Below are 25,703 nucleotides of genomic sequence, written 5' to 3' on the forward strand. Positions count from 1 at the left end.
GCATGGACAGATGCTTTGGTTAAATTGAATAAGCTGATGGAATTTCATACCAGAAGAACGAATTTCATGTTTCATATACAAAAACAAGGGATTTTAGTAATTAAAATTTCCAACTAAAAATGAATCATAAAACAGTCTTCAACTTCAATTCTATTAACGTCTGTTACCCTCTGTCTAAAAAAATCGTGACGGAGAATGACATACGTTTACGATTTATAAGTTGAGGGCCGAAATACGATCTATTTCTCATTTATAACTATCATATACTATTAGTTTTCCACCAAACTATGATCTAGTGCTATATCTTCCTAAATTAAAAATTTCAGACTTATTAATCCCCGAATCAACAATTAAAATCTTAATTACCCATAAACCATAATTTTAGTTATTTTATTGTTAACCGAAAATATTAACCAGGTAAACGGAAAATAACCCAAATCTAATTAAGCATGGGTCCATAAAACACCCGACTCGGTCAAATCTGTTTCTTTCTGGTTCATTCCTTTTAGTTCGTTTGCCTCTTCTTTATTTCTTTCATTTTGTTTTGTTTCTTTATTAATAAAATATTGTTTTCTGATTAATAAAAAAATGTTCATCTTCTAATATCCCCATTTAGAAAAATATGTGTTTTCATTTTCTAAGTGGGGCTATTTATTTTCCATTGCCCCACTACCTCTATTGTTCATTCTATATTATCTCATCAATAAAAAAAATATCTTTTTAATCATATTTTAATTGAAAACGTGGTAAAAATCAAAACTGCCCTTAGTAAAATCTAATATTTACAGATCTAACCTCTTTCTATTTGACCCGACCACACGACTCGGATGACCCGCATGTCTCTCTCTCAAACCTTCTCTTTTTCGTAAGTGTTTTCCTCATTTCCCCCAAATCGAAAGCAAATCAATCCCTCGAAACCCTAGAACCCGACTCGAGGCAGTGATGAAATTCACCGAAACCCACCGATACCCACCGATATCCACCGCGTCTTCTCCTGTCCATCATCAGAACCACCATCTTCTTCTGGTGTCAGCTTCCTTTCATCCTCTTGTTCTCTTTACCCATCGTTGTAAAAGGTAACACCGACATATTAGCTTCCTTTAATCCTCTTGTTCTCTTTCAAAACCCATTGTTTGCTAACGTCCGATTATCATTGCTTCAGACTCCACAGAAGCTAATATGTCGTCTCAGTCTCCATTTTCCTCTTTGCCATGAGCTTCGGCAATCTTCATGTCTTCTCTTATCATCCCTCTTCCGCCGATCTTCATCGAATCCAACTGATATTTCATCACCCTGAAGCTCATGTCAATGCGATCCAAGCACACATCAGATTTAGCCTCAGAAATATGAAAGTTGGCGAGAATGTGGATCATCTGATTTTGGGTGATGAAGAAGATAAACCGGGTTGGGTAGTTTATGGGTCGGATTTTATTCTTTTTTTTAATTTGCATCAGATTTTGTTACAATTGGATTTTGTGTTGGTTTATCTGGTTAAAGACTTTTTGGTTAATAGTAAACCGACTAACATTATGTTATATGAATATTTAAGTTTCAAACCATTGATTCTGAGAGAAACAAGTTTGAAACTTCTAATTCATGGAGAAATAATTTATAATTTTCAGTTGGAGGAGATATAGCACTAGGTCATAGTTTGGTGTGGATCTAATGTAATATAATAGTTACGAGGAAGAAATAGATAGTTTTTCCGTTCATGGTTTATAATGTTGAAAACTTAGTTAAGGGTTTATCACTAAAAGTCATTAAATATTTTAAAACCTTTGTTACCTATTTTTTTAACAACTACTTTTTTATATAAAATGTAAAATTACACATAAAATAAAAAGATACAACCAAATACAAATCTAAAGATAACATTATAACACAAAATAATTTGAAGAAGCTTTTTTATGAACTTTCTTAATGCAATCTTCATGTTTGGATATCAACTTTGTAATGAAACTCCAAAATCCGCTCTTTGTTTTCTTTTTTATATAACATTAGTCAACTTCCAACTTTGATCTATAAATGTCCAAAGATAAATAATCCAATATAATGATAAACTCCTAAGAAGTGATTGTATATTTAGAGCATTTCTAATGTAAAATTCTATTTTTCTTGAAATTGGAATAACTCTATATTAAAGTTCGATTTATTTCAACATTGCTTCATAATACTGAATTAGAAATAAAAAATATTATTTCTATTTATAGAATAAAATTATTTTTATTCTATTACATAGTGAAAATAGAATATAATTGAAACATTTATTTATTGTAAACTCCATTTCATAATGAAATATGGAATGAGTTGGAAATGGTGTTATGCTTTGGTTAACAAATACATTGATTCAAGGCCACATTCATCACGAGCCTCACCGCTCACAGCCAACGCATATCTCATCTGTTTTTGCCGCTTGATGCAAGTCACATGAAACCTGAGACTCAGCCTCCAAACACACCAAAAGAAAACAAAAGGTAACAACAATTTGCTTTTTAATCGTTTAATTATTTTATTTTTTTGCTAAAAAATCGTTTAATTATTGGAGGTGCTTTATCATCGGCAAAACTATGATCGTTCGTGGCCTATAAATTCAAAGTGGGGAATCTAAAATCGAAGGTACGGACGTAATTTGCTTCTTATGCCTCTGCAATTCCATCCGTAATCATTTCGATGCACCTATGCCCCACTCAGCTTTTTTTTACTTCTCGGTATATAATTATATATTCTTCTTTTTTTGCAAATTTAAATACCAACTTTAGTATGGGGTATATATCGAATATCGTCTATCCTCTATAAATGTCAAAAAAAAAAATTATTTACTTGATATAAAAAATTTCAAGGAATATTGTTCATATGTAAGGATTGGGAATGTCATTTAACTGGTTGTACCTTGACTTTGGTTTCTCAGATTCACACTAAGCGTATGTGCTGATGGCATATTCAGGTCTATCTTCTGTTACTTGGAGCTGTGCATTTTATCTGTTAAATTTGATTCGATCCGTGATTCGTTGCTATTCGATTCAAAAATTCAGGATATCCGTAAGCTTTTGAAGCAAAGCAAATGATAAAATTCTATATCAGTTAAAATCGAAGTAAATCACAAATATTAAAATTTTGGGAAGCGAATATCCGATCTGATCCGTCAATATATAAATACATGTATTTTTATTATATTTAAAGTTTTAAATGTAGAAAACTATATAATTATTATTCTAACATATGATTTGACGGATTATATTCACATTACTACTTTTCTAAAAATATTACATAAAAGGAAGAGAAAATATTTATTACAATTATAATTTTTTTCTTAAGTTTTGTATTATTATAATTGTTAACTAAGTTTAAAATTTTACAAAATATGTAGATTCACTATTTCTTTTAATTTTTATCTTTTATATCATGCAAAACAAATATTTTACAAAACAAATTTGTATCAAATTTTTAAGATTATTTGTATAATCAAAACAAATGAGATATCCGTAAGTATCCGCAAATATCCGCAAATAATTATTTATTTTCTGGATAACCGTTTTTTCGAAATATCCGTATTTTTCCGAAGCAAAGTAAATCGGAAAATTAGATATCCGTAATATTCAAGACAAATCACAAATACATTCAAAAATCCTGATATCCAATCCGTGTCCAGACCTACCTGTTAGTTTGCACCTTCTCTCGTGCGTTTTAGACTAGTTGATGTAAGGAAAAATGATTAAACAGTCAAGCAAGAGTTGTACAAAAAGCCTAGCGAACCATCAGGAGAAATCTAATCACATATTAAGAATATAATATATTACATAAATTAAACAAATCCATTTTTAAAAACTGGAGCAAATAAAACAATCAAAGCAAACTCAGAAGTCAAAATCAAAAGCTAACTTAAAATAAGCAAGTTTGAAAACAAAAGAAAAGAAAATGGTGGGAAGGTCAAAACTAGGTCTGTCTAATCCGAATATCAGTTCAGTTTCGAATCGGAATATTTGATTTTTTAGTTAATAAGATATAACTACTATTCAAAATTCATATTTACGTTGGGTCAGTTTTAAACCAAAAACGATTACTATTTAGTTTGGTATCATATTATATGAATTTTAGTGTCATTTTGTGAAAACAATCATTTATTAAAGATATGTCAGATGTCATCAATAAAACAAAAATATAACTAAAAACTTTCTACCATTAAATAAAATAATCTATTTAGAACCAAAATCAGTGCTCAAAATTTTGAAAATAAAATAATGAAAAAGAAAACACAAGTATTAAAGAAATGTTTTTCCAATATCATATACTTAGTGTTCATCAAAGTCATGCATCCTCTGATTGAACATGAATTTCTGTTTGTTTATAGATAAAAAAATTGTAATTAATTTCCACTAGTTGGTGTCCATCAAATTTATACTTTCACTTCACTTTGGCCAATGGCAAAAGAAAGCAAAAACAGTAAAAGAAGAATGGTTTCGAGACATGGCGCAAGTTGGTGTCTCGTGGTGGTTTCGAGACATGGTGGTTTCGAGACATGGCGCAAGTTGGATTTGGACAGTAAGTGTTCTGACGGCCCTGAAATTTTACGGCAAGGCAAATGAAGCGTTATAGGCAAAGAATCTAAGTATGTTCGGTTTGATTTCATAGCATAAGGAGAAAGCGACTCTGTTTTGCCGCCATGGATTATCAGGAAATTAATCCAAAACGACATTTCTTTTGCAGATCCGGTTGGAACAGAGTTGGACGAGTCACAAAAAAGTACGCTCAGACAATAGTTGGTCATTCGAAACTAATGTTCTGTGAATCTATTTAGATTTTGATAAAGCAAAGTTCACATATTTGCTTCTGTGGTTGTCGTGGTTTTGGCCACCGAAGTTTCTGGGTTGGAAGAACAACTGATAACACTAGACTATAAGAGACATGTATATAGTATAGAACCAAGTATATTTACTAGTGTTTTACTATTGAAATATAGCGATGTATATTCATTTGTGCGTATTTGCATGCTACTGAAGTATTGTCTATGCTTGTTGTAGACAGCACAATTTTTTGTAAACCGCGATGGCATAGTCACGCAATAGATAGAATCCAACCTTGTATCTAGTTAACTTTATCGTATGACTATACTATAAAGTACATGTAGTATATAGTATGTCTCTTTCACTTACATGTGTTACTTGTGAGATTTTTCAAATTTAAAGTGTGTTGTGACGGTTGTTCTCCTGGAAGTCAATGAGACAGTGCTACTTAATCGGTGCAACACTCTCACAGAAGCTTTCCTTGGCGCCGCAGTACATACATGTGCGGTTGCAGCTTTCGCCAGTGTCAGTTCGGACCTACTCATTCAATAAACTATTTTATGCCATTTTCTTTCATCTTACATCAGTCTTATGTATTTGATGTTTCTTTTATTTTTCTCGACATACTGCTTCTCTCTATCCTATAAATTTTGTTTTGTGGCTGCACCTTTGGGACAAAAGTAAACTTGGTTCTTAAGAAGATTGTTATGTACGTTAACATTCCTAAGCTGTCACACTAACTTTGATTTCCTCCCCTAAATTTATAAAACATTGTCAGCATACACAGAAATAAAAAGCTTACGTGTTTGTGTCAAATGTTTTAGAATATGTTTTAACCATGTATAGTATAGTCATGTAATGGATGAAATCCAACCTCACTATAATTAATATATGGTATATAGTATAGTTTGACAGCTTTAACTTTGGAGATTCAACATCACGCGTACGCGCTTGGTGGGAGATTTCGGTCAGTTTGTGTGCGTAAATTATCCCATCCGTCCCGCGTTACTGTAGCATTGACATATTCTTCATTCTTTTGCCTCTTATGAATATTCAGAAAATTCACCCTTTTAAATCTGAACCAAATTATATACAAATCATCTGGTTTAGTGGTTCCACCGCAGACTTGGATCAGATATAAAAACAATGGGACTCAAGACAAATATAAATGACATGTATAACTAAATTTTTTATTAAAAGTTAATAAATAATTAATGGCAGTTATAAAAATAATTTGTAAATCTATTTTCTTTTTATAAAAAACAGATTTTTTTGGTTTTCTCAATCACTATTCTAATATTAGAAAATAATCAGTAATGTCACTTATTTTTCATTTTCTTAAAATGACATAGTAATTGTTTTTCAAATTTCAAAGAATCACAATTGAAATCGTTTATTCAATTTCATGTACTATTTAAAAATATGTAGGAAATTTATTGATTTAAATATTATCAAATTTAATCAACTTTAATCTCGACAGAAAAATATAGCAATTTCATTAATTCCACCTAATGTATCATATACTATAAAACATATCAGTTGATTTATGTTCTCTATAAGTGGAAACCCCCTTGGTCCAGTGGTTTGACTAAGAGTTCATTAATATTTCTGCACTAAGAAGTATGAGTTTTGAGTCTCAGCAAAAGAGAAATTATGCGAATTAATGGAGAGAATGTTTACAAGAAATTCTGCAGCATGGCGCAAGAAGTACTGTCAGGCGTGGATTCGATAGGACGGCTCAGGTGATGAAGTCACGCGTGAATCCTCATAAAACAGATAGAATTGTCGGCTATAAAATCATCTGTAATCTTATCGTAGTTTGTAATAGCATAATTATCTAGCGTTAAAAAAAATTTATGTTCCATATATTTGTAATATTATTTACTTACCAATTAATCATGCGTTCTTGTTTGTAAAATATTCTTATAATACTAAAATATAAGTTTATACGTTTCATACAATTATGAAATCAAAATCAATCATCTGAATTCGATAATGAGACATTTTAAAAATATGTGAAGAAAGAAACAGATGGAGGAATATTTTCCAATAATATCTAATAAATAAAACAATTCAAACATATTTTCAGCAACAATTCATATCTTTGAAAAATATAGTTTCCAATTCAACAAAATATATTTCCAAAATCTTATTCAAATAGTGGAAATTTCGTAAAATAATCCCATAACACATTATAAGAATTGATACTAAATTTCTAAACTGAATCATATATAGGCCAAATTTATCTTAGTTTTCATCGGGTAAACCAGTATCAGGTGACATGTTTATACCTGATTTTTAGGTTTTAGCATGTTTCATCGGATTTTAAATAGTGGAACTTCATTTAAATCTGAACCAAATTATACATAGGTAATTTGGTTTAGTTGTTCCACCGCGAAATCGGATCAGATATAAAAACAATAGGACTCAAGTAAAATATAAATGATCTGTATAATTAAAAATTTGGTTAAAAGTTAATAAATAATTAATAGCAATTATAAAAATAATTTGCAAATTTAATTTTTTATTATAAAATTCAGAATCTTTTGTTTTCTCAATCACTATTCTAATATTTGAAAATATCACTAGTGAAAAAAAAACATATCAATATAATTTGGTTTTCTCTATCACTTATTTTTCATTTTCTTAAAATGACATAGTATTTTTTCAAATTTCAAAGAATCACAATTCAAATTGTTTATTCAATTTCATGTACTATTTAAAAATATGTAGGAAATTTAATCATTTTAAATAATATAAGATTTATTTTTGTTTTATCGGGTCAACCAGTGTCGGTAAAAAGTTATTAGTGTTTTTTTTGGTTTTCAAAGGGTTTAATTGTGTTTTTAAATTGCATAATTTTAGTTAAATTCAAAACTGATTACATATGGATCATCTTCTTTAGTGATTTGTCCAGGGATTTGGATTGGATATAAAAAAACTAAGATTCAAACAATATCAATGTATTATATTACAAAATTTGAAAACACACAATCTTATAATCACCAATTTTTTTCTCTTATAAATAAGAACATTAAAAAGGAAATAAACCACGCGCTTTCAAAGCACATATCAAAATCTACTCTAAATCCTTAAAATCCAAATAAATTTAGCTAAATTTCATCAAGTATGAAATCATTAAAAAAATTCCAAATCCCTAATCTAATAAGCCCTTTAATATATTTGAACTTATATTTAGTACCAAATGGTTATGTATTTAAAAATCTAACAGTTTGTTCAATAAAATAACCTTTTAATCACTTTTTTAATTATCCCTTTCGTTATTTGCTAAAATATGATAACCTACTTACAAGTTTGTCATTTTATTCAGATAATAGTCCCTTGTTATTTACAAATTTAACTTTACAAAAAATAACGACCGATCAACAGTTCTGATACTGATTTAGCTAAAGTAACTGAGCCCACGGAATTCACCCCACCAAACCTCTCCCATAATATCAAGATTTTAAAGAAAAGAAAATGTATACGTGACTCTTCTTTACAAAGGCTAGCTATATAAACCCTAGGCTGACACAAGGTTCCATCCAACACAAACACATACATTTACTTATTAACCATGAAGCTTCATGGACTAGCCTTGATAGGTTTTCTATTTGCTGCGGCAAGTTGCAAAGCTATTGAGGACATTAATTGTCAAGAGAACGAGCCATTCACATGTGGAAACACTGATCAGTTAAGCAGTAAAAGTTTCCCAAAGACTTTATCTTCGGTGTTGCTTCTGCTGCTTACCAGGCATGTTACAAACCAACAATTTTTGACGTAGAAAACCATTTAAAATATTAAATCCAACGTTGCATGGTTGTTTCTTATTATTGTAGGTGGAAGGGGGCAGAGGACGTGGTCTTAACGTTTGGGATGGCTTCACTCACCGATACCCAGGTATATCATCTACATGGTACATATATATATGTCCACAACTCTTATGATTCTTAGTAATGCATCTGTTTACTATCAGAGAAGGGAGGATCCGATCTTGGGAATGGAGACACTACTTGTGAGTCATATACGAGATGGCAGGTTAATTCCTCACTGAGTCATATACGAGATGGCAGCTCAACTCCTCATTTCCTCACTATATATAATGATATCCGAGTGTGTTTGTAAATTGCAGAAAGATATAGACATCATGGACGAACTCAATGCTACTGGCTACAGATTCTCATTTGCCTGGTCAAGAATCATTCCAAGTATGAACACATAAACGATCTATGTATACAAAAAATACTCGTAATTTGATTGTGATTGTTGGGAAGATTAAATATATGATACGTATACATGAGCAGAAGGAAAGGTGAGTAGGGGAGTGAACAAAGGAGGTCTCGAATACTACCACAAACTCATAGATGGCCTCATCGCAAAGAATGTAACCCCTTTTGTTACCCTCTTCCACTGGGACCTTCCTCAAACGCTCCAAGATGAGTATGAAGGTTTCTTGAACCGCACCATCATGTATGTCATTTCTGCCGCGTTCTTAGCAAGGAAGATAAGAAGAAAAACATATATAATTGATCTCATGTTAATTATTTGATTCTATTCTATGTACAGAGATGACTTTAGAGATTATGCGGATCTGTGTTTCAAGGAATTTGGTGGAAAGGTGAAGAACTGGATCACGATCAACCAGCTGTACACAGTGCCTACGAGAGGCTATGCAATCGGAACAGATGCACCTGGTCGATGCTCTCCGGAGGTTGATGACAGATGTTACGGCGGAAATTCTTCAACAGAACCTTATATAGTTGCACATAACCAGCTTCTTGCTCATGCTGCGGCGGTCGATGTTTACAGGACAAAATATAAGGTGAGAATATATCGGTGTAGTCTTACGTATATGACTATATCTAATCATATCATTGCGCATGCTGTGACCAACAGTTTCAAAGAGGGAAGATCGGACCAGTGATGATAACTAGATGGTTTCTTCCATTTGATGATACTGACAAAGCCAGCAAAGATGCAGCTGATAGGATGAAAGAATTCTTCTTGGGATGGTAATATATATGTATGTATATATCAACAAAATGAAAGTATTTTCTTATATGTATGTACATCGATCAGGTTCATGGAGCCGCTAACAAAGGGTAGATACCCAGACATCATGAGACAAATTGTGGGTAGTCGGCTTCCCAATTTCACGGAAGCAGAAGCAGAACTCGTTGCCGGTTCATATGATTTTCTTGGTCTCAATTACTACACCACTCAGTACGCCCAGCAAAAACCTAACCCAGTTACATGGGCAAATCACACTGCCATGATGGACCCAGGCGTGAAGCTCACATGTACCACTCTGTTTCCTCTTATAGTTACAACCTTTATATATATAGGTTTCTAACTCTTTTCAATTATAGTATATACTTTGTGAGTGACCACCAATTATTTCATCCTTGGGTTTTACAGATAACAATTCACGTGGTGAAAATCTTGGTCCACTGGTATGTGCATGATCCACCCCTGCTACTTGTCAATAAATTTTTTTCTTTCTTTGTTGATAGGTATATGTATGCTTCCTTTTTTCAGTTCGTAAAAGACGCAAAAAACGGCAATGCCTATTACTACCCAAAAGGCATTTATTACGTTATGGACTACTTCAAAACCAAATACAATAACCCTTTGATCTATATCACTGAGAACGGTGACTACTACTCATCTCTTTTTCCACATTAAGTAAATGTGTGTTTCAAATAATCTACAGTTGCTCATGTATCATGATGGTTTAATTAGGATTCAGTACTCCCGGTGAAGAAACCCGTGAGGAAGCTATTGCCGATTCCAAGCGGATCGATTATCTCTGCAGTCATCTATGTTTTCTCCGTAAGGTCATCAGGTGATTGGAAGCTACTGTGTTTTTTTCTCTTTTGAATTTGATTTATGGTCATCATCATGCATAAGCATTGTTCGTGTTTCCAGGGAGAAGGGTGTCAACATAAAAGGATACTTTGCATGGGCTCTTGGAGACAATTATGAATTCTGCAAAGGTTTTACCGTTAGATTCGGACTTAGTTACGTTAACTGGACAAACCTCGATGATAGAAATCTCAAAGAATCTGGCAAATGGTACCAAAGCTTTATTAACGGTACTACAAAGAACCCTGCCAAACAAGATTTCCGCCGCCCAAACCTCTCATTCCAGAACCAGAAGAAGAAGCTCGCAGATGCATGAAACACTTTTTCCCACCATCATGATCATCTTCATATCTCTACTACTTGCTTCATAGATAAGGAGCTTGTTCTATCTATATTGTACTAAATAAGTATTCAAATAAAAGATGATCATTACTAATGAGTAGTTTCGTTTCAGTTCGATCCCTTCTTACAACTTTAGTTAATTTTTACCTGGGATGATTAGGTTTTTAAAATTGAAAAACTTGGCTCAAGTCAGCTATTCAAGGGGTAAATACTTAACTTATGGTCGGGAGAAAACTAAATTAATCAAGTTCGGGTCCCTGATTCATGAAAGATTATGAGCCTAGGATCCTTCAGTACTTCTGTCTGGTTCTACTTTTATCTTGATTTGTTTTGACTTGAGGTTTCTTGGTTGGTTTATGATATGCTCAAATAAACCTTTAAGCTACTCTCTCGGATAAAAGGTTTGTGTAACATTTAAGGGTTAAATCCACGTTAAGCTAATAAATAATAATAACCTTTTGTGTAACATTTAAGGGTTAAATCCACGTTAAGCTAATAAATAATAATAAGGGATGTAATGTAGTAAATAGTAACTAAAACAGGAAGGTTGTAAGGGTCCGACTCGTTTAAATGCCGCGATTGCGGTTGCAGATGCGAGTGATTTTGGTTTCAAATGTTATTAAGCGTTTTATATGATTGGTACAATATTTGAAAATTATTGTGTTTGATGAATATTTACGACCGGTTGATTATGAGATATTGTAACTGTTTAATAATAAATTATCAATATTAACATAATATAACTTTATAAAAATATCAAAACATAGTAACGTGATAAAATATAATAATTATTAATATAATATAATTAATAATAATATTATTTTCATTTTGCTTTTAATTTAGATGAAGGTTATAAATTCAATAAAATTTGTTTTGAAGATTTATAATAAAACTTTTTAAAAATATATTGTTTCATTTATATATATATATATATATATATATATATATATATTTACTTCTATATGTATACATATTAATATTAAAAGTTATAGTGAATATTCTTAGTTTAAATTTTTGAAAAATAAATTATGATATTGTTTGTGAATTCAAATTAAAATAAAAAATGTATATATATTTTTGTTTATAGTTTCCATTTTAAAATCTAATATAAAATCTTAAAATACTTCTAGAAAATATTTTTATATTCATTTATCTAACTGCAACTGTCAACAACCTCAAACGCTAACGGGAATCATCTTTTGATTTTAAGAGATTCATAGCAATTTGAAGTAATTTATAGTGTTTTGTGATTGTTGAAAAACGCCAACAAGTTATCAATCGCAAACATTACGTTTGTGGATTGTAGCATGGATACCAATCAGCCCCTAAGTTATCAGAGATTAATGGTATTAGATTCAGGGTAACTGTAGGCGTTTTAAGACTAAACTAGATAGATTACTAGGGATCTAATTAAGAATCGTCTCAAACTCAAACTCACAGCAATAATCAACCAACTCTAGTTGCAAACACTATCTAATTTCTAAATCCTAGAATTCTAACTTTCATTGAGAATTCAACTACTTCAGACAAGCAATAAACTTATGTTTGATCAGTTCACTAAATCTTTAAACCGAACCAACTCTCGTTGCGAATAAACATTTAGCTCATCTGATTTAAGACTATGCAATTGATTACACTCAGACTCAGATGTCTCACGATTATTCCAAGATCTAGATTAAGGAAATCAATCTGGAAACTAGCATTACGAACAACGTAGAAGAAAAACTAGCGGATTACCTAAAAATCCTATAAAGTGTAATAGTTCATTTGATAACCTTTTAGGAAACCTAAATCTAACAATCGAATTATTCAGAAATGATCATGAAAGCACAAATCAAAAATCTGAATAAAATGCATGATATATTAAATAGAGTAAGAAAAACTGGAATTCAAGATCCTCTCTCTAAAAGAGTTCATATCTCTCTCTCCACTCTCTGCCATAATCTCCCATATACAAATATATGTTATAAAATTCTCAAAAACCTAGGAAATTGTATAAAACGATTTGGCTTCTTTAGCAAATAAGTAAAACTCCTGGTTTTTCTGCAATATCTTCAAAGTTGGCTTTTCTCGTAAAACAAGGGTAAGTGTCGACCGACACTAATGTGTGTGTTTATCGACACTGTCATCAAAAACTGTCTCCAACTTGATATTGTCAGGTTTGTGCTTCCTCATGCCCCAAAATTGCTCCAAAGCTCCAAAACATACATAGACCTGAAACTTCTAAGTACGATTAAATCAAGTGGAAAACGTCCAAGTGTTATGTTCGCTAGATTAATACTGACGTCCTAAGTTCTATAAAACTAACAAGTACTTTATAGTTTCTGGATCCTCTTGTTGGAAGTCAAATCTCTTGTTTATATACCCCATCTAAGTCGGCCATGCCTTGATTCTCTTGAAGATTTGTGTTGATCTTCTTTTACATTTATTCTCCATTTCCCTTTTTCTCGCTTTTTCTACTCATCGGTTTTCCATTTTATGATTATCATGCCTTCTTCGCCAAATAAGCATACCGACATCTTGTTGGGTTTGGTTACATTATTTTTCACCGATATTAGTACTAGGATTGTTTTGTGGTGTAATTTGTGGATATTAATCTTTCAATCCAAGTTTTGGGTTTTGTTCTTTTGTATTGACGATTTTACGAAAATGATCAAGTACATTTCATGTTTTGTTTCTGTGCGTAGCTCTGAATCTCCATCAATCATAACACTGTGCACCACCCAATATCCTGATTTCACCATATAACAACAATGTTTTATAGCTCTAGCAGTACTCATCCCTCCGATATATCAGACAAAGTCTCATATCGGATATTAGAGAAAAGAAAGTCTAATATATAAAGAGATATTCAACTCTAATTAGTACGACGCTTTTTGGGAAGAAAATCAAAAATAAATTCATGCGGGTCAGTTTCTAAGGCCCAAAGTGAACAATATCGTACTAATCGGACAATGTAGAGTTGAACACGAGCTTGTAAAAGTCCAACAATTGGTATCAGAGCGGTTGATAAGAAATCTGTAAGAAGAAAAATACCCTTCGAATTTAAGAATGAGAGGTATAATCGGACAATGTAGAATTGGACATAGGCTTGTAAAAGTCCAACAATTCCTATGTATATCTTGATTTATAGCTAAACTCTTGATGAGAGGAATATCATCTGGATCACAATTAATTACAAATTCAAAGTTTATCTAAACAAATCAATATTCATATATTGACCAAATCGAAAATTATTTTTCTTTGGGAGAAAATAAAACACAAACTGAATATGTAGTATATATTATATAAAACAATTTTAAATATTATATTACCTTATTTAGTTTAGTCAAATATAAAAATTTAAGAGTTCAATTTTCAAGAAAACAAAATTTCATTAAACTAATAATAATTCATACAAAATTAATGCAAAAAATTAAAATCTTAGTATGTTGTTTCATTTTAAACTAAATTAACAAAACAACATGTTAATATATGAATAGTAAAATTATATCAAATTGCATCAAGTTATAAAACTTTTAATATAATATTATGTACAAATGAAAAAAATATTTCAAACATCTATATTAGAAAATAAAATATTCTACTATATATGTAAATTATAAAACATTAGAATATACATAAAACTTTTTTTATAAAATCAGCGGGTTATGAATTTACACGGATTAATATATGATTTTTGCAATTTCTTTTTTTAAAAGAAAAAATCTACACAAGTTATTAAATTTTAGATAAAATATTATGTACAAAAATAATTTTTGAAATAATTTAATAAAAAAAAAATTTATTTTTCACAGAATCAGATTGATCAGGACATCAAAACACCAGTTGGAATACGAATCTTTGTTTGGATATCGTGTTTATAGAATTTAATATCAAATAAATACAATTCAGATATTGTAAATTTTCCGAGGGTTGAGTCGGATCATCTTTGGTCCATGTAGGTTTCTAAGAAACAAAAATATGTAAATAAACGATGTGTTTAAAATATCATTAAATACTTTACAAAAACCAAAAAGAAATCAAAATCCGCACGTGTACGCGGATCAAAATCTAATTAACTTTTAGAATATACAAAATTCTCTCTAATTCTTTCCAAATCCAACAGTTTTATACTTTTAAAATCAACAAAATCTCCGTAAATCTTACTCCCACCGAAAAGATTGGTTTCGAAAAATACTAAAGATTATTCTTTTTTTTTGACATCCAACATATTTTTATCATTTGTGAAGCTTTGATAAATAAAGCATAGATATAAAATTCACTTGATTTAAGTCGTAAACTGTTCATATGTCAATAAAATATTTTAGCAAAAAAAAAAAAAGCGAACTCGATAAAAATAACAAAGAAAAACAAAAATCCCTTTAGGGCAGGACACAAAGAGGAAGAAGTACTTCGGCAAGAATCAATCGCTTCTACTGGTTCGTACTCAGCCCTAATCATCCTTACTCTTCTTGTCTCTCTTTTCAATTTTGATTGATTCTGACACTTTCTTGGAAGAAAAGCTTTCACAGCTTCCAACTCTCGGATCCTCTCTCAATTTCACAGAATCTTGATTCTTGATGAATTAGATAAGAATCTATGCTTTTGATTTCCACTTTCTTAAGCTAACCAGTTGTTGTTTTCAGGTGCTGAAGAAGGAAGATGGGGTTAGAATCAGATCAATGTTCTTCCAGATTCAATACCCACGAGGTCAAATCCCTCATCTACCAGAAAATAGGACACTCGAGAGCAAACACTTACTTCGACCACCTCGGTAAGTTCCTCACCTCGAGGATAACCAAGTCCGAGTTCGATAAGCTTTGCATCAAGACCATCGGTAGAGAACACGTCCCTCTTCACAACCGTTTGCTAAGTTCCATTCTCAAGAACGCAGCCCTTGCTAAATCTCCTCCTCCTCCACCACCACAGAGGTTTCTCAAGAAACCGCCTCGAAAATGCGGGTCGAGGAAGTTTAGAGACCGGCCGAGTCCGATTGGTCCACTCGGGAAGCCTCAAAGCATCACCACGACCAATGATGAGTCGGTGTCCAATGTACATAGACTTCCAATGGAAGAAGGAGAAGAGGTTGAACAGAGCTGCAGAAGAAGAAGCCCCTTAACCGCGCCGCTAGGCGTTTCCTTAACCGGAGCAGCAGGGAGAAAGTTTGTTTGCAGAGAGGGCGAGACTTGTCGAAACAGCGGCGAGCTTCCTGATGCGGTGACCTTGAAGACTAGGTTAGAGAAGAAACTGGAGATGGAAGGGATAACGTTGTCATTGGACTCTGCTGGTGTTTTGAATAGCGGGTTGGATGCGTTTCTTACAAGGCTGATAAAGCCTTGTTTGAGTTTGGTCCAACGAAAACGAGTTTCTATGTCGGATTTTCGTGTCGCGATGGAGCTGAATCCACGGGTTCTTGGTGAGGATTGGGCTATACATCTAGAGAAAGTCTGTTCTCGTGCTTCCGAGGCGTAAACTTGTAGAAGAAGCCAAGCCGTTATTTTTAGCTACATTTGAAAACTGTTGATGATATTTGATTGATCGATTCTTTGTCAGTAGAGTGTTGTTGAGGGGGGACAAAGAGGCTTCAGGCTGTACAAGTTCTGAATAGTTTATATATAATAGATAGATATAGTTTAAATCACCATTTGTTTAGAAGATATATCTTTACTTCTTTTTCTGTAATTCAATGTAACAAATTTTCCATGAAAGCAAAAGAAAATTTTAACATCTAAAGCCCTCGATAGACTCTGTCTTCACATCATAATTCAGACAAATAAGGGGAACCAAAACTCATCGATTCGTGGAAAAAAAAACATGGCTTTGTAGAAGATCTCAAGAGTGTTTCAGCTTGAAAGGGAGTCTGGCTTTTTACGGTTTCCCATGTAAGTCATGTAGATTGTCCACAAATAGGAAAACGCGTTGCTTACAAGAGGCTGCAAGATAGATGAAAAAAAAAACAAGAGGAAAATGAGTGAGAAACCAGTATTTTCAGTTTTGTCCTAAGATAAGCAGCAAAAGTAGAGCGAACTATTTGTATTATGATTTTTGTCTAAAGCGAGGTGGTGGGGGTATCGTTACCTGTAAATGAACGGGGAAGAACTTGAATGTTATAAAATCACATAGAGGCCAATACATGACACAGTTTCGCATCGCAGGGAGAAAGTCCCTTTTCAATCTGGCAACTATGTCTGATCCGCCTTCACCTGAAAAGTAAAATTAAGCTTAGAACATGGTTTAGTGTGTTGTAACTAAAAGCAGAAGCTACAATGTGACAATAGCCAATCAATCTGAATTATTACATAGAAGGGAAGCTTTACCCTGCAGTAATGCATTCAGTGAAAAGAAAGTCACCATCATAATAGGCCCGTAGATTATATTTCCCAAGGCCATTTTCTTAAACGTTGTGATGAAATCCTGTTTGGGTAAGAGTTTTGACATGAAATTGAACCAACAGTGAAGTGTTGGACCCAAGACACATAGACCATATCCACCCATCCTTGCTGTTCTCACCAAGTCATAAGAGTCTGATGATTTTTTGGCAATCGTCTGATAAAAAACCACACCCACAATTCACATTAAACATGTTAAAAATTAAATAACGATTTTAAGAAACGTTTCCTGCTTTACCTGAGAAGACAGATCGGCGGCAGTGTAGATAAGGGAAGAAGTGACGCTTTTGGTGAGAACTGGGCGTGATTTCACCATACCAAGATACCATCCCACGAAACCAACAGACGAGGAAGGAGGTGGAGGAGGAGAAGGAGGTGAGTGCCCGGTTTGCTTTCCTCTCCCAAGAAACTGAGGCCTCGATTGCAGTCGCCTAAGGTTCAAAAGAGCATGGCTGGTTTTACCTAAAGGGTCTTCCGCCGCAGCGTTCCGCCGTATGAGCCGTGCGGCGTCGTTGGTGACTTCTCTGAACAATGCCCGGCTCATTTTGCTCCGGCTGCGTTAGTTTCCGAAAATTTGGATATTTGCAAAAAGTAACTCTCCACCCAACCACCCACCATGGCTGTTCATTTACCGTCGGTTTACCTAAACCGTATTTGGACTAAAGTGTTGTTGGGGCCTATATTCCATTGGCTTAATATGCCATGAACTATAAGTCAAAAGAGGGAGAAAAAGAAAACAGTATTTGATTCGTGAGAAGGTGCATGACAAAGTGGGGAAAAGTGCCTATTTCAACATGAATTTTACGCGTCGTGCTTATTCCTTTACGAATTTTGTAGCAGTGCGTATTCCACACTAAACTAAACTAAATTTTTAAAATATTATATGAACTTTATGCGTCGTGTCTATTCATTCACGAACTTTATAGTAGTGCGTATTTCACATTGAAATAAACAAAAATAAAAAATACTGCATAGACTCTCAAAATAGTGCTTATTTCAATATTGAGCGTTAAATGTGTTAGTCATCCGTTAATTTATCAAAACAACGTCATTTTGAATAAATTTTGTGAAATTAAAAATCAAAATAAAATATAGACTCTTAAAATTGTGCTTATATATTGACTGTCAAATGTAACAGTCATCCTTTAATTTACCAAAAACCTCTCAAAATTGTACTTATATATTGACTGTCAAAGGTGTTAGTCATGTTTTAATTTATCAAAAGATTTTATTTTGGATAAATTCTATGAAATTATCCGTCAATTTGTAATTTTTTATTTTTTTATAAAATCTATAAAAATGACGTTATTTTGATAAATTAACGTATGACTAACACTTTTGATTTCTTAAACAGAAAAATATTAACACTTTTGACGGTTAATATACATATATATATGACTACACCTTTGATTTGCTGACAAAAAAAAAAGACGAACACCTTTGACGCTCAAAATCGTGATTATATATATACACCGTCAAAGATGTTAGTCTTTCTTTGTCAGTAAGTGAAAGGTGTTAGTCAAGTCATACATTAATTTATTAAAACAACGTCATTTTGGATAATTTTTTTGTAAAATGAAAAAATTAAAAAACGACGGACAATTTCATACAGTTTATCCAAAATAGTCTTTTGATAAAATCAATGATGACTATTACTTTTGACAGTCAATATATATAAGCACAATTTTGAGAGTGTATTTTATTTTTAATTTTTAATTTTTAATTTCACAAATTTATACAAAATAACGTTTTCTGATACATTAACGGATGACTAACACATTTAACACTCAATATTGAAATAAGCACGATTTTGAGAGTCTATGTAGTATTTTTTGATTTTGGTTTTGTTCAGTGTGAAATACGCACTACTATAAAGTTCGTGAAGGAATAGACACGACGCATAAAGTTCATATAGTATTTTAAAAAAATTGTTTAGTTCAGTGTGGAATACACACTACTACAAAGTTCGTGAAGTAATAAGCACGACGCGTAAAGTTTATATTGAAATAGAGGCACTTTTTCCTGACAAAGTGAGCAACAAGTTCGATTCCTACAAAATAAATTACATGATCAAATCTATTATCTATACTAGACCTTGGAACTGAACAGCTTCTAACATGTTGTGACGGATCAGATGGCACTCCTAGCTTAGTATGATATTGTCGGTTTTGGATCCCATGTGAAACTTAGAATTGCCTTTTTATTTATTTTACATAACAATTGCCTCGTCTCTTGCTCATTACCAAATCGAATCGTATCTTTTGTCAAAGCAAAAACCTTAACTTTCATCAATACTTAAATAATTTACTTGGGATTGTTCGGTCATGTTTTATTTTTTGGAATTTTCAAGGCTGGTAAAAAAGGAAATTACCGAAACAGGGACTAGATGGTAATTCGAGGTAGTGAAAAATGGAAACTAAACAACAACGGCTATATTTGATCGTATAGGATTTGATTCGATTGCAACAAACCAGATAGTATTTAGTTGTAAATCTTCCTCTCACTTTCTCTTCTCATAATTCTAAAACTCAGCTCGCTCTCTCTCTTCTCTAGTTTCCTTCAACCTCAAGCTTTTTTTCTCTCTCTCGCTCTCTCAAAACTTTGATTTTTTTTTTTCTATCTCCGATCACAATGAATACGTATTACGACGATCTCACGGAGACGTGGTCGAATTTCTCTCTGTTGGTAGACATTGCGGCGTTGCTTCACGAACAAGAACGCAAGCAAACATCTCGAAAAGAAGAAGAAGACGAACAGAGAATGAAAAGAATCTTTGATCTTTTCCAAAGAAAACCAAGATCATCTGTAAAGAAACCTCTTCAAAACCCTAACGGTGCTTCTTATTCACATCTCTTCGATCTTAACAAGATTCCCTCAGACACTAACAACACGCTCGTCAAAAACCCACAAAACCCTAGTTCCCTTTCATCTTCGTCTTCCTCTTCGTGCCTAACAGAGAACAACACAAGCAGCCGCAAGAGACGTGCCGTGCAAGAAGGAGGAAAGCGCAGTTTCAAGAAAGCAAAGGTGTCACCTTTATTCACATGGGAGGGGAAAGACACTCCCGATTGGATGCTCCAGCTGATGAGAGACACGAAAGGAGCGCAAGACCCGATGCTAATCTTCGAGAAGACTCTGTTCGAAACAGATGTCAAACCAAGCCAGAGCCGTCTCTCGATCCCATTCCACAAACTGATCCGAAACGACTTCTTGACGCCCGCTGAGTCGAGAATCATCGAGGAAGACATCAGCAAGAGAGAAAAGATGGGTTTGGGAGCGGTTCTTGTTGATCAAGGCACTAAGAAGTGGGGTGTGTTTCTCAAGAGGTGGGAGATGAACGGTTCTTGGAACTACGCTTTGGTTTGTGGGTGGAACGATGTGGTGAAGGCCAATGGATTGAAAGATGGCGACAGCATTAGTCTTTGGTCTTTCAGGTGCGGAGGAGTCCTCTGTTTTGCTCTTGTTCCTCTTCCCATGTGAAAAGACAGAGTAGCTCTTCCCTTTGCTCTCTCTCTCTCTGATAACTTCTTTTACTTGAGGCGAGTTCTGTAGGTTTGTGTGTCAGAATTGTAATTATCAAGATTAGGGTTTTAGTACAGTTGTGTTTGATCTTACAACATCTTGTTGGGTTTATCTCAAGTAATTTTAGTTGTTTCTGATTCTGTATTATGATGAATTGATGAATGTTTTGACATGAGTACGTTTTGTCTTTAAGAGTTTCAGTTTATTGGTAGTTTCATTTATCTGACGTTATTCTTGATGAATTAAATGGATTTTAACTCGGTTTTTAGTTGAATAAAGAGCAAGAACGATATAAAACCAGGATCAAAAATGTGTTGCCAAGACTGGTTTCTGTTTTAAAAATACAAACTGAATCGTCAAACATCCAAGTGTCAGAGTTGAAGTATGAATCTATAGAACTTCGGCCCTTAAAGTCTGTTTCTTTCTACCAATGATTTCCTCTTTGGCTCTTTCTGCTGTACTCCTTTGAATAATGTTTTGGCTGGTTTTCTCAAACTTGATGCAAACTTTTTGCCGCTTGTTCCTGATAGGCTCCTTCTTGATTGCGTCATTTTTCTTCTTCTTCTTCTTGCTGATAGTTGTGCAAACTTTTGTTCCTCTTCACGTTTGAGATGTGGAATTTTGTGTAGCTTATCTTGATAAGCACATATGCTTATTGGAATACAAGCAAACACAGCAAACAGTCATATGATTCTAGAGTCCCAACCATTTTAAAATGGGAAATCGACCAAAAAAACACTGAACTTTGCAGGAATTGCCAAAAGAAACCTGGACATATGGGCTGGTCAAACAAAACACAAACTTTTCATTGACTTTAGAATTAATTAACAATGTTTCCGTTGACTTGCCAATTTAGCACGCCGTCAGCAAATTTAACAGAAAAAGTTGACATCGTTAAATGTTGGTGTTAGGTGAAACGACGTCGTTTTGAAATAAGATGAAACGACGTCGTTTTACATGATTTCAAAATAAAATCAAGTCGACCATTGGGTTTGAACCCAAGTTGTTTGGACCAAATGCCAAGGTACTTTACCACTAGGCTAATGGCTCAAACAATGAAACTATTAACACATTTAATTATATTTGGTACTGATTGAATATAAAAAAATTTATCTAAAAACTTAAAAAGATCTTTAAAATTTCTAAAAACTGAAAAATTAATTCCAAAAAAGAAATATTTCATTTTTCGGATTATAAAAAAACTGAAAAAAAATTCGAAAAAATTCCAAAAGTTAAAATATTTCAAATCGGAAAACATATAATCAGAAACTATAAATTTTTTATTATTATTATTATTATTTATTTTTTATAGTTTCTTATTATATGTTTTCAGATTTGAAAATTTTTATCACTTTTTTTTTGAATTAGTTTTCGAATTATTTTATTTTTTCAAATTTTCTTTTAATAATTTGAAAAATGAAAATTTTTCTTTTTGGCATTTTTATAAAAAAAAAAAATAAAAAAAAAAAATATTTTTTATAGATTCTGATTATTTTCAGATTCAAATTTCTTTATAATTTTTTTTTTGTTATTTTTCGATTTTTTATTTATTTTCAATTTTTAATCTTAAATGAAAATGTTCTTTTTTTGGAATTTGTTTTTAAAAATGTAAAATTTGGAAGATTTTTGATTTTTAAAAGTAAAAATAAAATTTTATTTTTAATTTCAATTTCAAAATTAATTTTATAAATAATTTCTTTATTTTTCAAAATTTTGGAATTTTAAAGACTTTTTAAATTTTTAGAGAATTTTTTATATTCAAAATCAATACCAAATAAAAGTAAACGTGTTTATTCATACATTGAATGTGCCACTAGCATAGTGGTAAAATACCTTGCCATTTGATCCAAACAACCTGGGTTCGAACCTTGGAGTCTACCTTTTTTTATTTTCAAATCAAATAAAACAAAACGACGTCGTTTCACTTAACGTCAACAGTTAACGTTGGGTTAACGCTGTTTTAACTCTTGTTTAACGGTGTGCTAATTTGGCCAGTCAATCGTAAGTTTCTTAATAATCTAAATAAGTCAACAAAAGTTCAGGCTTTTATTGGCGAGACAAGTATACAGATTTTTGTTGGCAATTCCTGCAAAGTTCAGTGTTTTTTTGGCCGATTTCCCATTTTAAAATGGCAATTTCTTCACTATGCATTCCAGCAAACCTTGGATCCTCGTCTTTGGGAGCATGTGGATCAAGATTCCTCAGATTTTCAACAAACAGTTTGTCATATATTTCCTGTTTAACGTGCACTACTCATCCACAATGTAGTTGTATCATGTATGTATTCTTGTTTGGTCTACACCAATTTGCAATCATATACATAACGACTCCAGTGGCTTCCTTTAACATTGAGTCAACCGCATAAGAAACAATAGACTTATTGTAACTTCGTAATCACATCAGGGACAGTCCTGACTCCCTCATCTCTGAGCGTGTCTCATCCAAGTAATGCTACAGTATAACATCATACAATTATTCTTCTTTACACTCTTTGTAGAATGCAAAGTACATTTTTGGGTTCAAATAATGACTGTGGACAAAGCCAAGTTGACTTTACACCAAGAATGTTGCCCCGTACTGAGCGGAACAAAAATAATAGTACAATACAAAATAGTGGCTATATCTGTGTTACTTTCAATCACAGGCAATGAGCGGACATAATGGCTAGAAGAAACCGGAGTGTTTCAGCTTGAAATTGCCGCTGGTTTTTCACGATTTCCCATGTAAGTCATGTAGATGGACCACACATATGAAAACGAGTTGCTTACAAGAGGCTGCAGGAAAAATAAAAACAAGAGAGCAGTTTGAGTCAGTCCTGAGATAAAGCAGCAATGAGGGAGGGGGAGAAAGTAAAGCTATCTGTTCTAGTTTCATGATCGATACCTGTAGATGAACAGGGAAGAACTTGAATGTTATAAAATCACAAACAGGCCAATACATGACACAGTTTAACATCACGGGAAGAAGGTCCCTTTTCAATCGAGCAACTATATCAGAACCGCCTTCACCTGAGCAAACAAAAAGAAAAGAACAAAAAGAAGATGTGTTTTTGTCGTCGTGTTGTTAAATCAAAACCACTACTGATTTAAAGAAGCTTACCCTGTAGTAATGCGTTGAATGATAAAAAAATCACCATAATCGTAGGACCGTAGACAGTCTGTCCCATGGCCATTTTCTTAAGCGTTGTGACGATATCTTGTTTAGGGAAGAGTCTTGACATGAAACCGAACCACTGGTGCTGTACAGGACCCAAGATAAATAGACCATATGCTCCCATCCTTGCTGTTCTCACCAGGTCATACGATTCTGAAGAAGCTTTCTCCTTCGTAATGGTCTGTTGAATCAATGAACAATGATGTCTGCTCTTAAAATTCAGTTCTAAACAGACTCGAGAAAACAATTACACAAACAATGAAGAGTAAAATGAAATCACCATTTCAACAAGTTCTAATTGCAAAACACATCAAAGGAAGATATGGAAACCCTAATTTTTGAAAAAAAGTAAGAACCTGAGAGGACAAATCGGCGGCGATGTAAATAAGGCAAGAAGTGACTCCTTTGGTGAGAACGGGGCGTGATTTCACCATACCAAGATACCATCCCACGATACCAACAGACGAGGAAGAAGGAGGAGGTGAGAGTCCGGTTTGATCGTTTCTTGTTTCTTTTGCTCTACCGGGAAAATAAGGCCGCCTCGATTGCAATCTTGCTCCGGTTTTGCCAAACGGATCGGATGCCGAACCGTTCCGCCTTATCAGCTGGGCGGCGACGTTTCTGAACAAGGCTCCTCCGCTCATCATTCCGAGAATCTGGGGATTGTTGAGGGAAGCGTGTTTTCGAAGCTGAAAGAAAAAAATAATATAAAAATGAATATCACTCAATCGTGTTTGTTCAAAGTACTTTCTCGTCTACCAAGGTTGGACTTTGCTTGTCTTAACAAATCAACCAAAAGCATGGGGCATTTCGGGATGCGGAACGATAACTTGTGGTAACTTTTTTTTTTCTTCGACGATTTCGTTTTAATTAAAGCGAAAGCCCAGAAGGGCAATTTTACATAAAGACCCAATTACATTTCGGCCCAACAAAACCCGTAATCTAAAAGATAATGATGAAGAATATGTTTGACATGAAGTCGACACGTGGCTTCGTCTCTTCGATCCGTGGAAGAAAGGGCGGTGCTGGAATACTCACCAGAATCCCGACCATCGTCGTCCCAATTTGATTGAGGCTGTTTGTATGTTCTTCTTATCTCCAACCGGTTCTTCTCCGGTTGTCAGAATTAATTTCAAGAAAAAGCTTTAGATAAAACAATATCAGAATTTTGTCGAAACAATGATTTTTATGGCAATTTTTTTTGAGATGCGCTAAAGAGATGAGAGAGAGCCCCTATCCAATATCTTAACATGATAAGTAAATTTAAGAGTATTTACACTCCACATACGTACATTATACTTTAATTAGTAAACTACCTAAATATACTATTACACTGCTTTTTTTCTCATCAATATCAACTTATCCCTACATTCTTTAGTACAAAACCTAGATATATTCTTTTTTTTTGGATTATATAGAGGTATCATGGTCTCCACAGAAGTGGGTCCAGACTAGTCATGTATTTGCAGCCTACGTTTTCAGTTCACATTTTGGTCCCCTGTCCCTGGCGATGCCAAAAATGTTAATTCCCCAATAACCTAAACATATTCACATTCACGTGTTCTTCTTCTACATTATGTCTTCTCGTCATTTCTGGTTAATTTTTCTCAAAGAACCCATCACAAAGTCGCTGGAGTACCCAACACCGCCGACTCAACAAACCCGTGAC

General features: G+C 33.3%; 4 protein-coding genes, 2 long non-coding RNA genes and 1 pseudogene across 9 annotated transcripts; 5 read left to right on the forward strand and 2 right to left on the reverse strand.

The window, feature by feature from the left end:
* Positions 1-822: 822 nt before the first annotated feature.
* On the forward strand, positions 823-1,609 carry LOC108826842 (uncharacterized). Its single transcript, XR_001945553.2, has 2 exons — positions 823-1,076; positions 1,163-1,609. It is a non-coding gene; the product is annotated as an uncharacterized LOC108826842 (long non-coding RNA).
* A 1,015-nt stretch (positions 1,610-2,624) lies between these two features.
* LOC108825980 (uncharacterized) lies at positions 2,625-5,149 on the forward strand. 2 transcript variants are annotated; one of them, XR_008938761.1, is made up of 3 exons: positions 2,625-2,708; positions 2,909-4,606; positions 4,705-5,149. It is a non-coding gene; the product is annotated as an uncharacterized LOC108825980 (long non-coding RNA). The 2 variants fall into 2 exon arrangements; XR_008938760.1 differs by having other exon boundaries at positions 2,634-4,606.
* A 3,177-nt stretch (positions 5,150-8,326) lies between these two features.
* Positions 8,327-11,099, forward strand: LOC108824111 (myrosinase-like; annotated as a pseudogene). The gene is made up of 12 exons (XR_008938548.1): positions 8,327-8,534; positions 8,621-8,681; positions 8,758-8,819; positions 8,914-8,989; positions 9,086-9,251; positions 9,348-9,603; positions 9,678-9,793; positions 9,861-10,081; positions 10,200-10,234; positions 10,320-10,434; positions 10,524-10,626; positions 10,710-11,099. The product of XR_008938548.1 is annotated as a myrosinase-like (transcript).
* Positions 11,100-15,291: 4,192 nt separating this feature from the next.
* On the forward strand, positions 15,292-16,703 carry LOC108824058 (uncharacterized). Its single transcript, XM_018597392.2, has 2 exons — positions 15,292-15,409; positions 15,617-16,703. The coding sequence occupies exon 2, from the start codon at positions 15,633-15,635 to the stop codon at positions 16,440-16,442; it is 810 nt and encodes a 269-aa protein (XP_018452894.1). The 5' UTR covers positions 15,292-15,409; positions 15,617-15,632; the 3' UTR covers positions 16,443-16,703.
* On the reverse strand, positions 16,619-17,984 carry LOC108824060 (protein sym1). The gene is made up of 4 exons (XM_018597393.2): positions 17,598-17,984; positions 17,288-17,516; positions 17,049-17,173; positions 16,619-16,903 (listed from the first exon to the last, which is right to left on the reverse strand). Exons 1-4 carry the CDS (start codon positions 17,901-17,903, stop codon positions 16,814-16,816), a joined length of 750 nt encoding a protein of 249 aa, XP_018452895.1. The 5' UTR covers positions 17,904-17,984; the 3' UTR covers positions 16,619-16,813.
* A 1,988-nt stretch (positions 17,985-19,972) lies between these two features.
* LOC108825094 (B3 domain-containing protein At3g25182-like) lies at positions 19,973-20,839 on the forward strand. Its single transcript, XM_018598436.2, has one exon. The coding sequence runs from the start codon at positions 19,991-19,993 to the stop codon at positions 20,837-20,839; it is 849 nt and encodes a 282-aa protein (XP_018453938.1). The 5' UTR covers positions 19,973-19,990.
* Positions 20,840-23,321: 2,482 nt separating this feature from the next.
* On the reverse strand, positions 23,322-25,225 carry LOC108832419 (protein SYM1). 2 transcript variants are annotated; one of them, XM_056993737.1, is made up of 5 exons: positions 25,073-25,225; positions 24,391-24,723; positions 23,981-24,215; positions 23,765-23,889; positions 23,322-23,655 (listed from the first exon to the last, which is right to left on the reverse strand). In XM_056993737.1, the coding sequence occupies exons 1-5, from the start codon at positions 25,085-25,087 to the stop codon at positions 23,566-23,568; spliced, it is 798 nt and encodes a 265-aa protein (XP_056849717.1). In that variant the 5' UTR covers positions 25,088-25,225; the 3' UTR covers positions 23,322-23,565. The 2 variants fall into 2 exon arrangements, with proteins under 2 accessions (XP_056849717.1, XP_056849718.1); XM_056993738.1 differs by lacking the exon at positions 25,073-25,225 and adding an exon at positions 24,794-24,888.
* Between the last annotated feature and the right edge of the window lie 478 nt (positions 25,226-25,703).

This window comes from Raphanus sativus, chromosome 9 (genome assembly GCF_000801105.2).
Source record: "Raphanus sativus cultivar WK10039 chromosome 9, ASM80110v3, whole genome shotgun sequence".
NCBI lineage: Eukaryota > Viridiplantae > Streptophyta > Magnoliopsida > Brassicales > Brassicaceae > Raphanus > Raphanus sativus.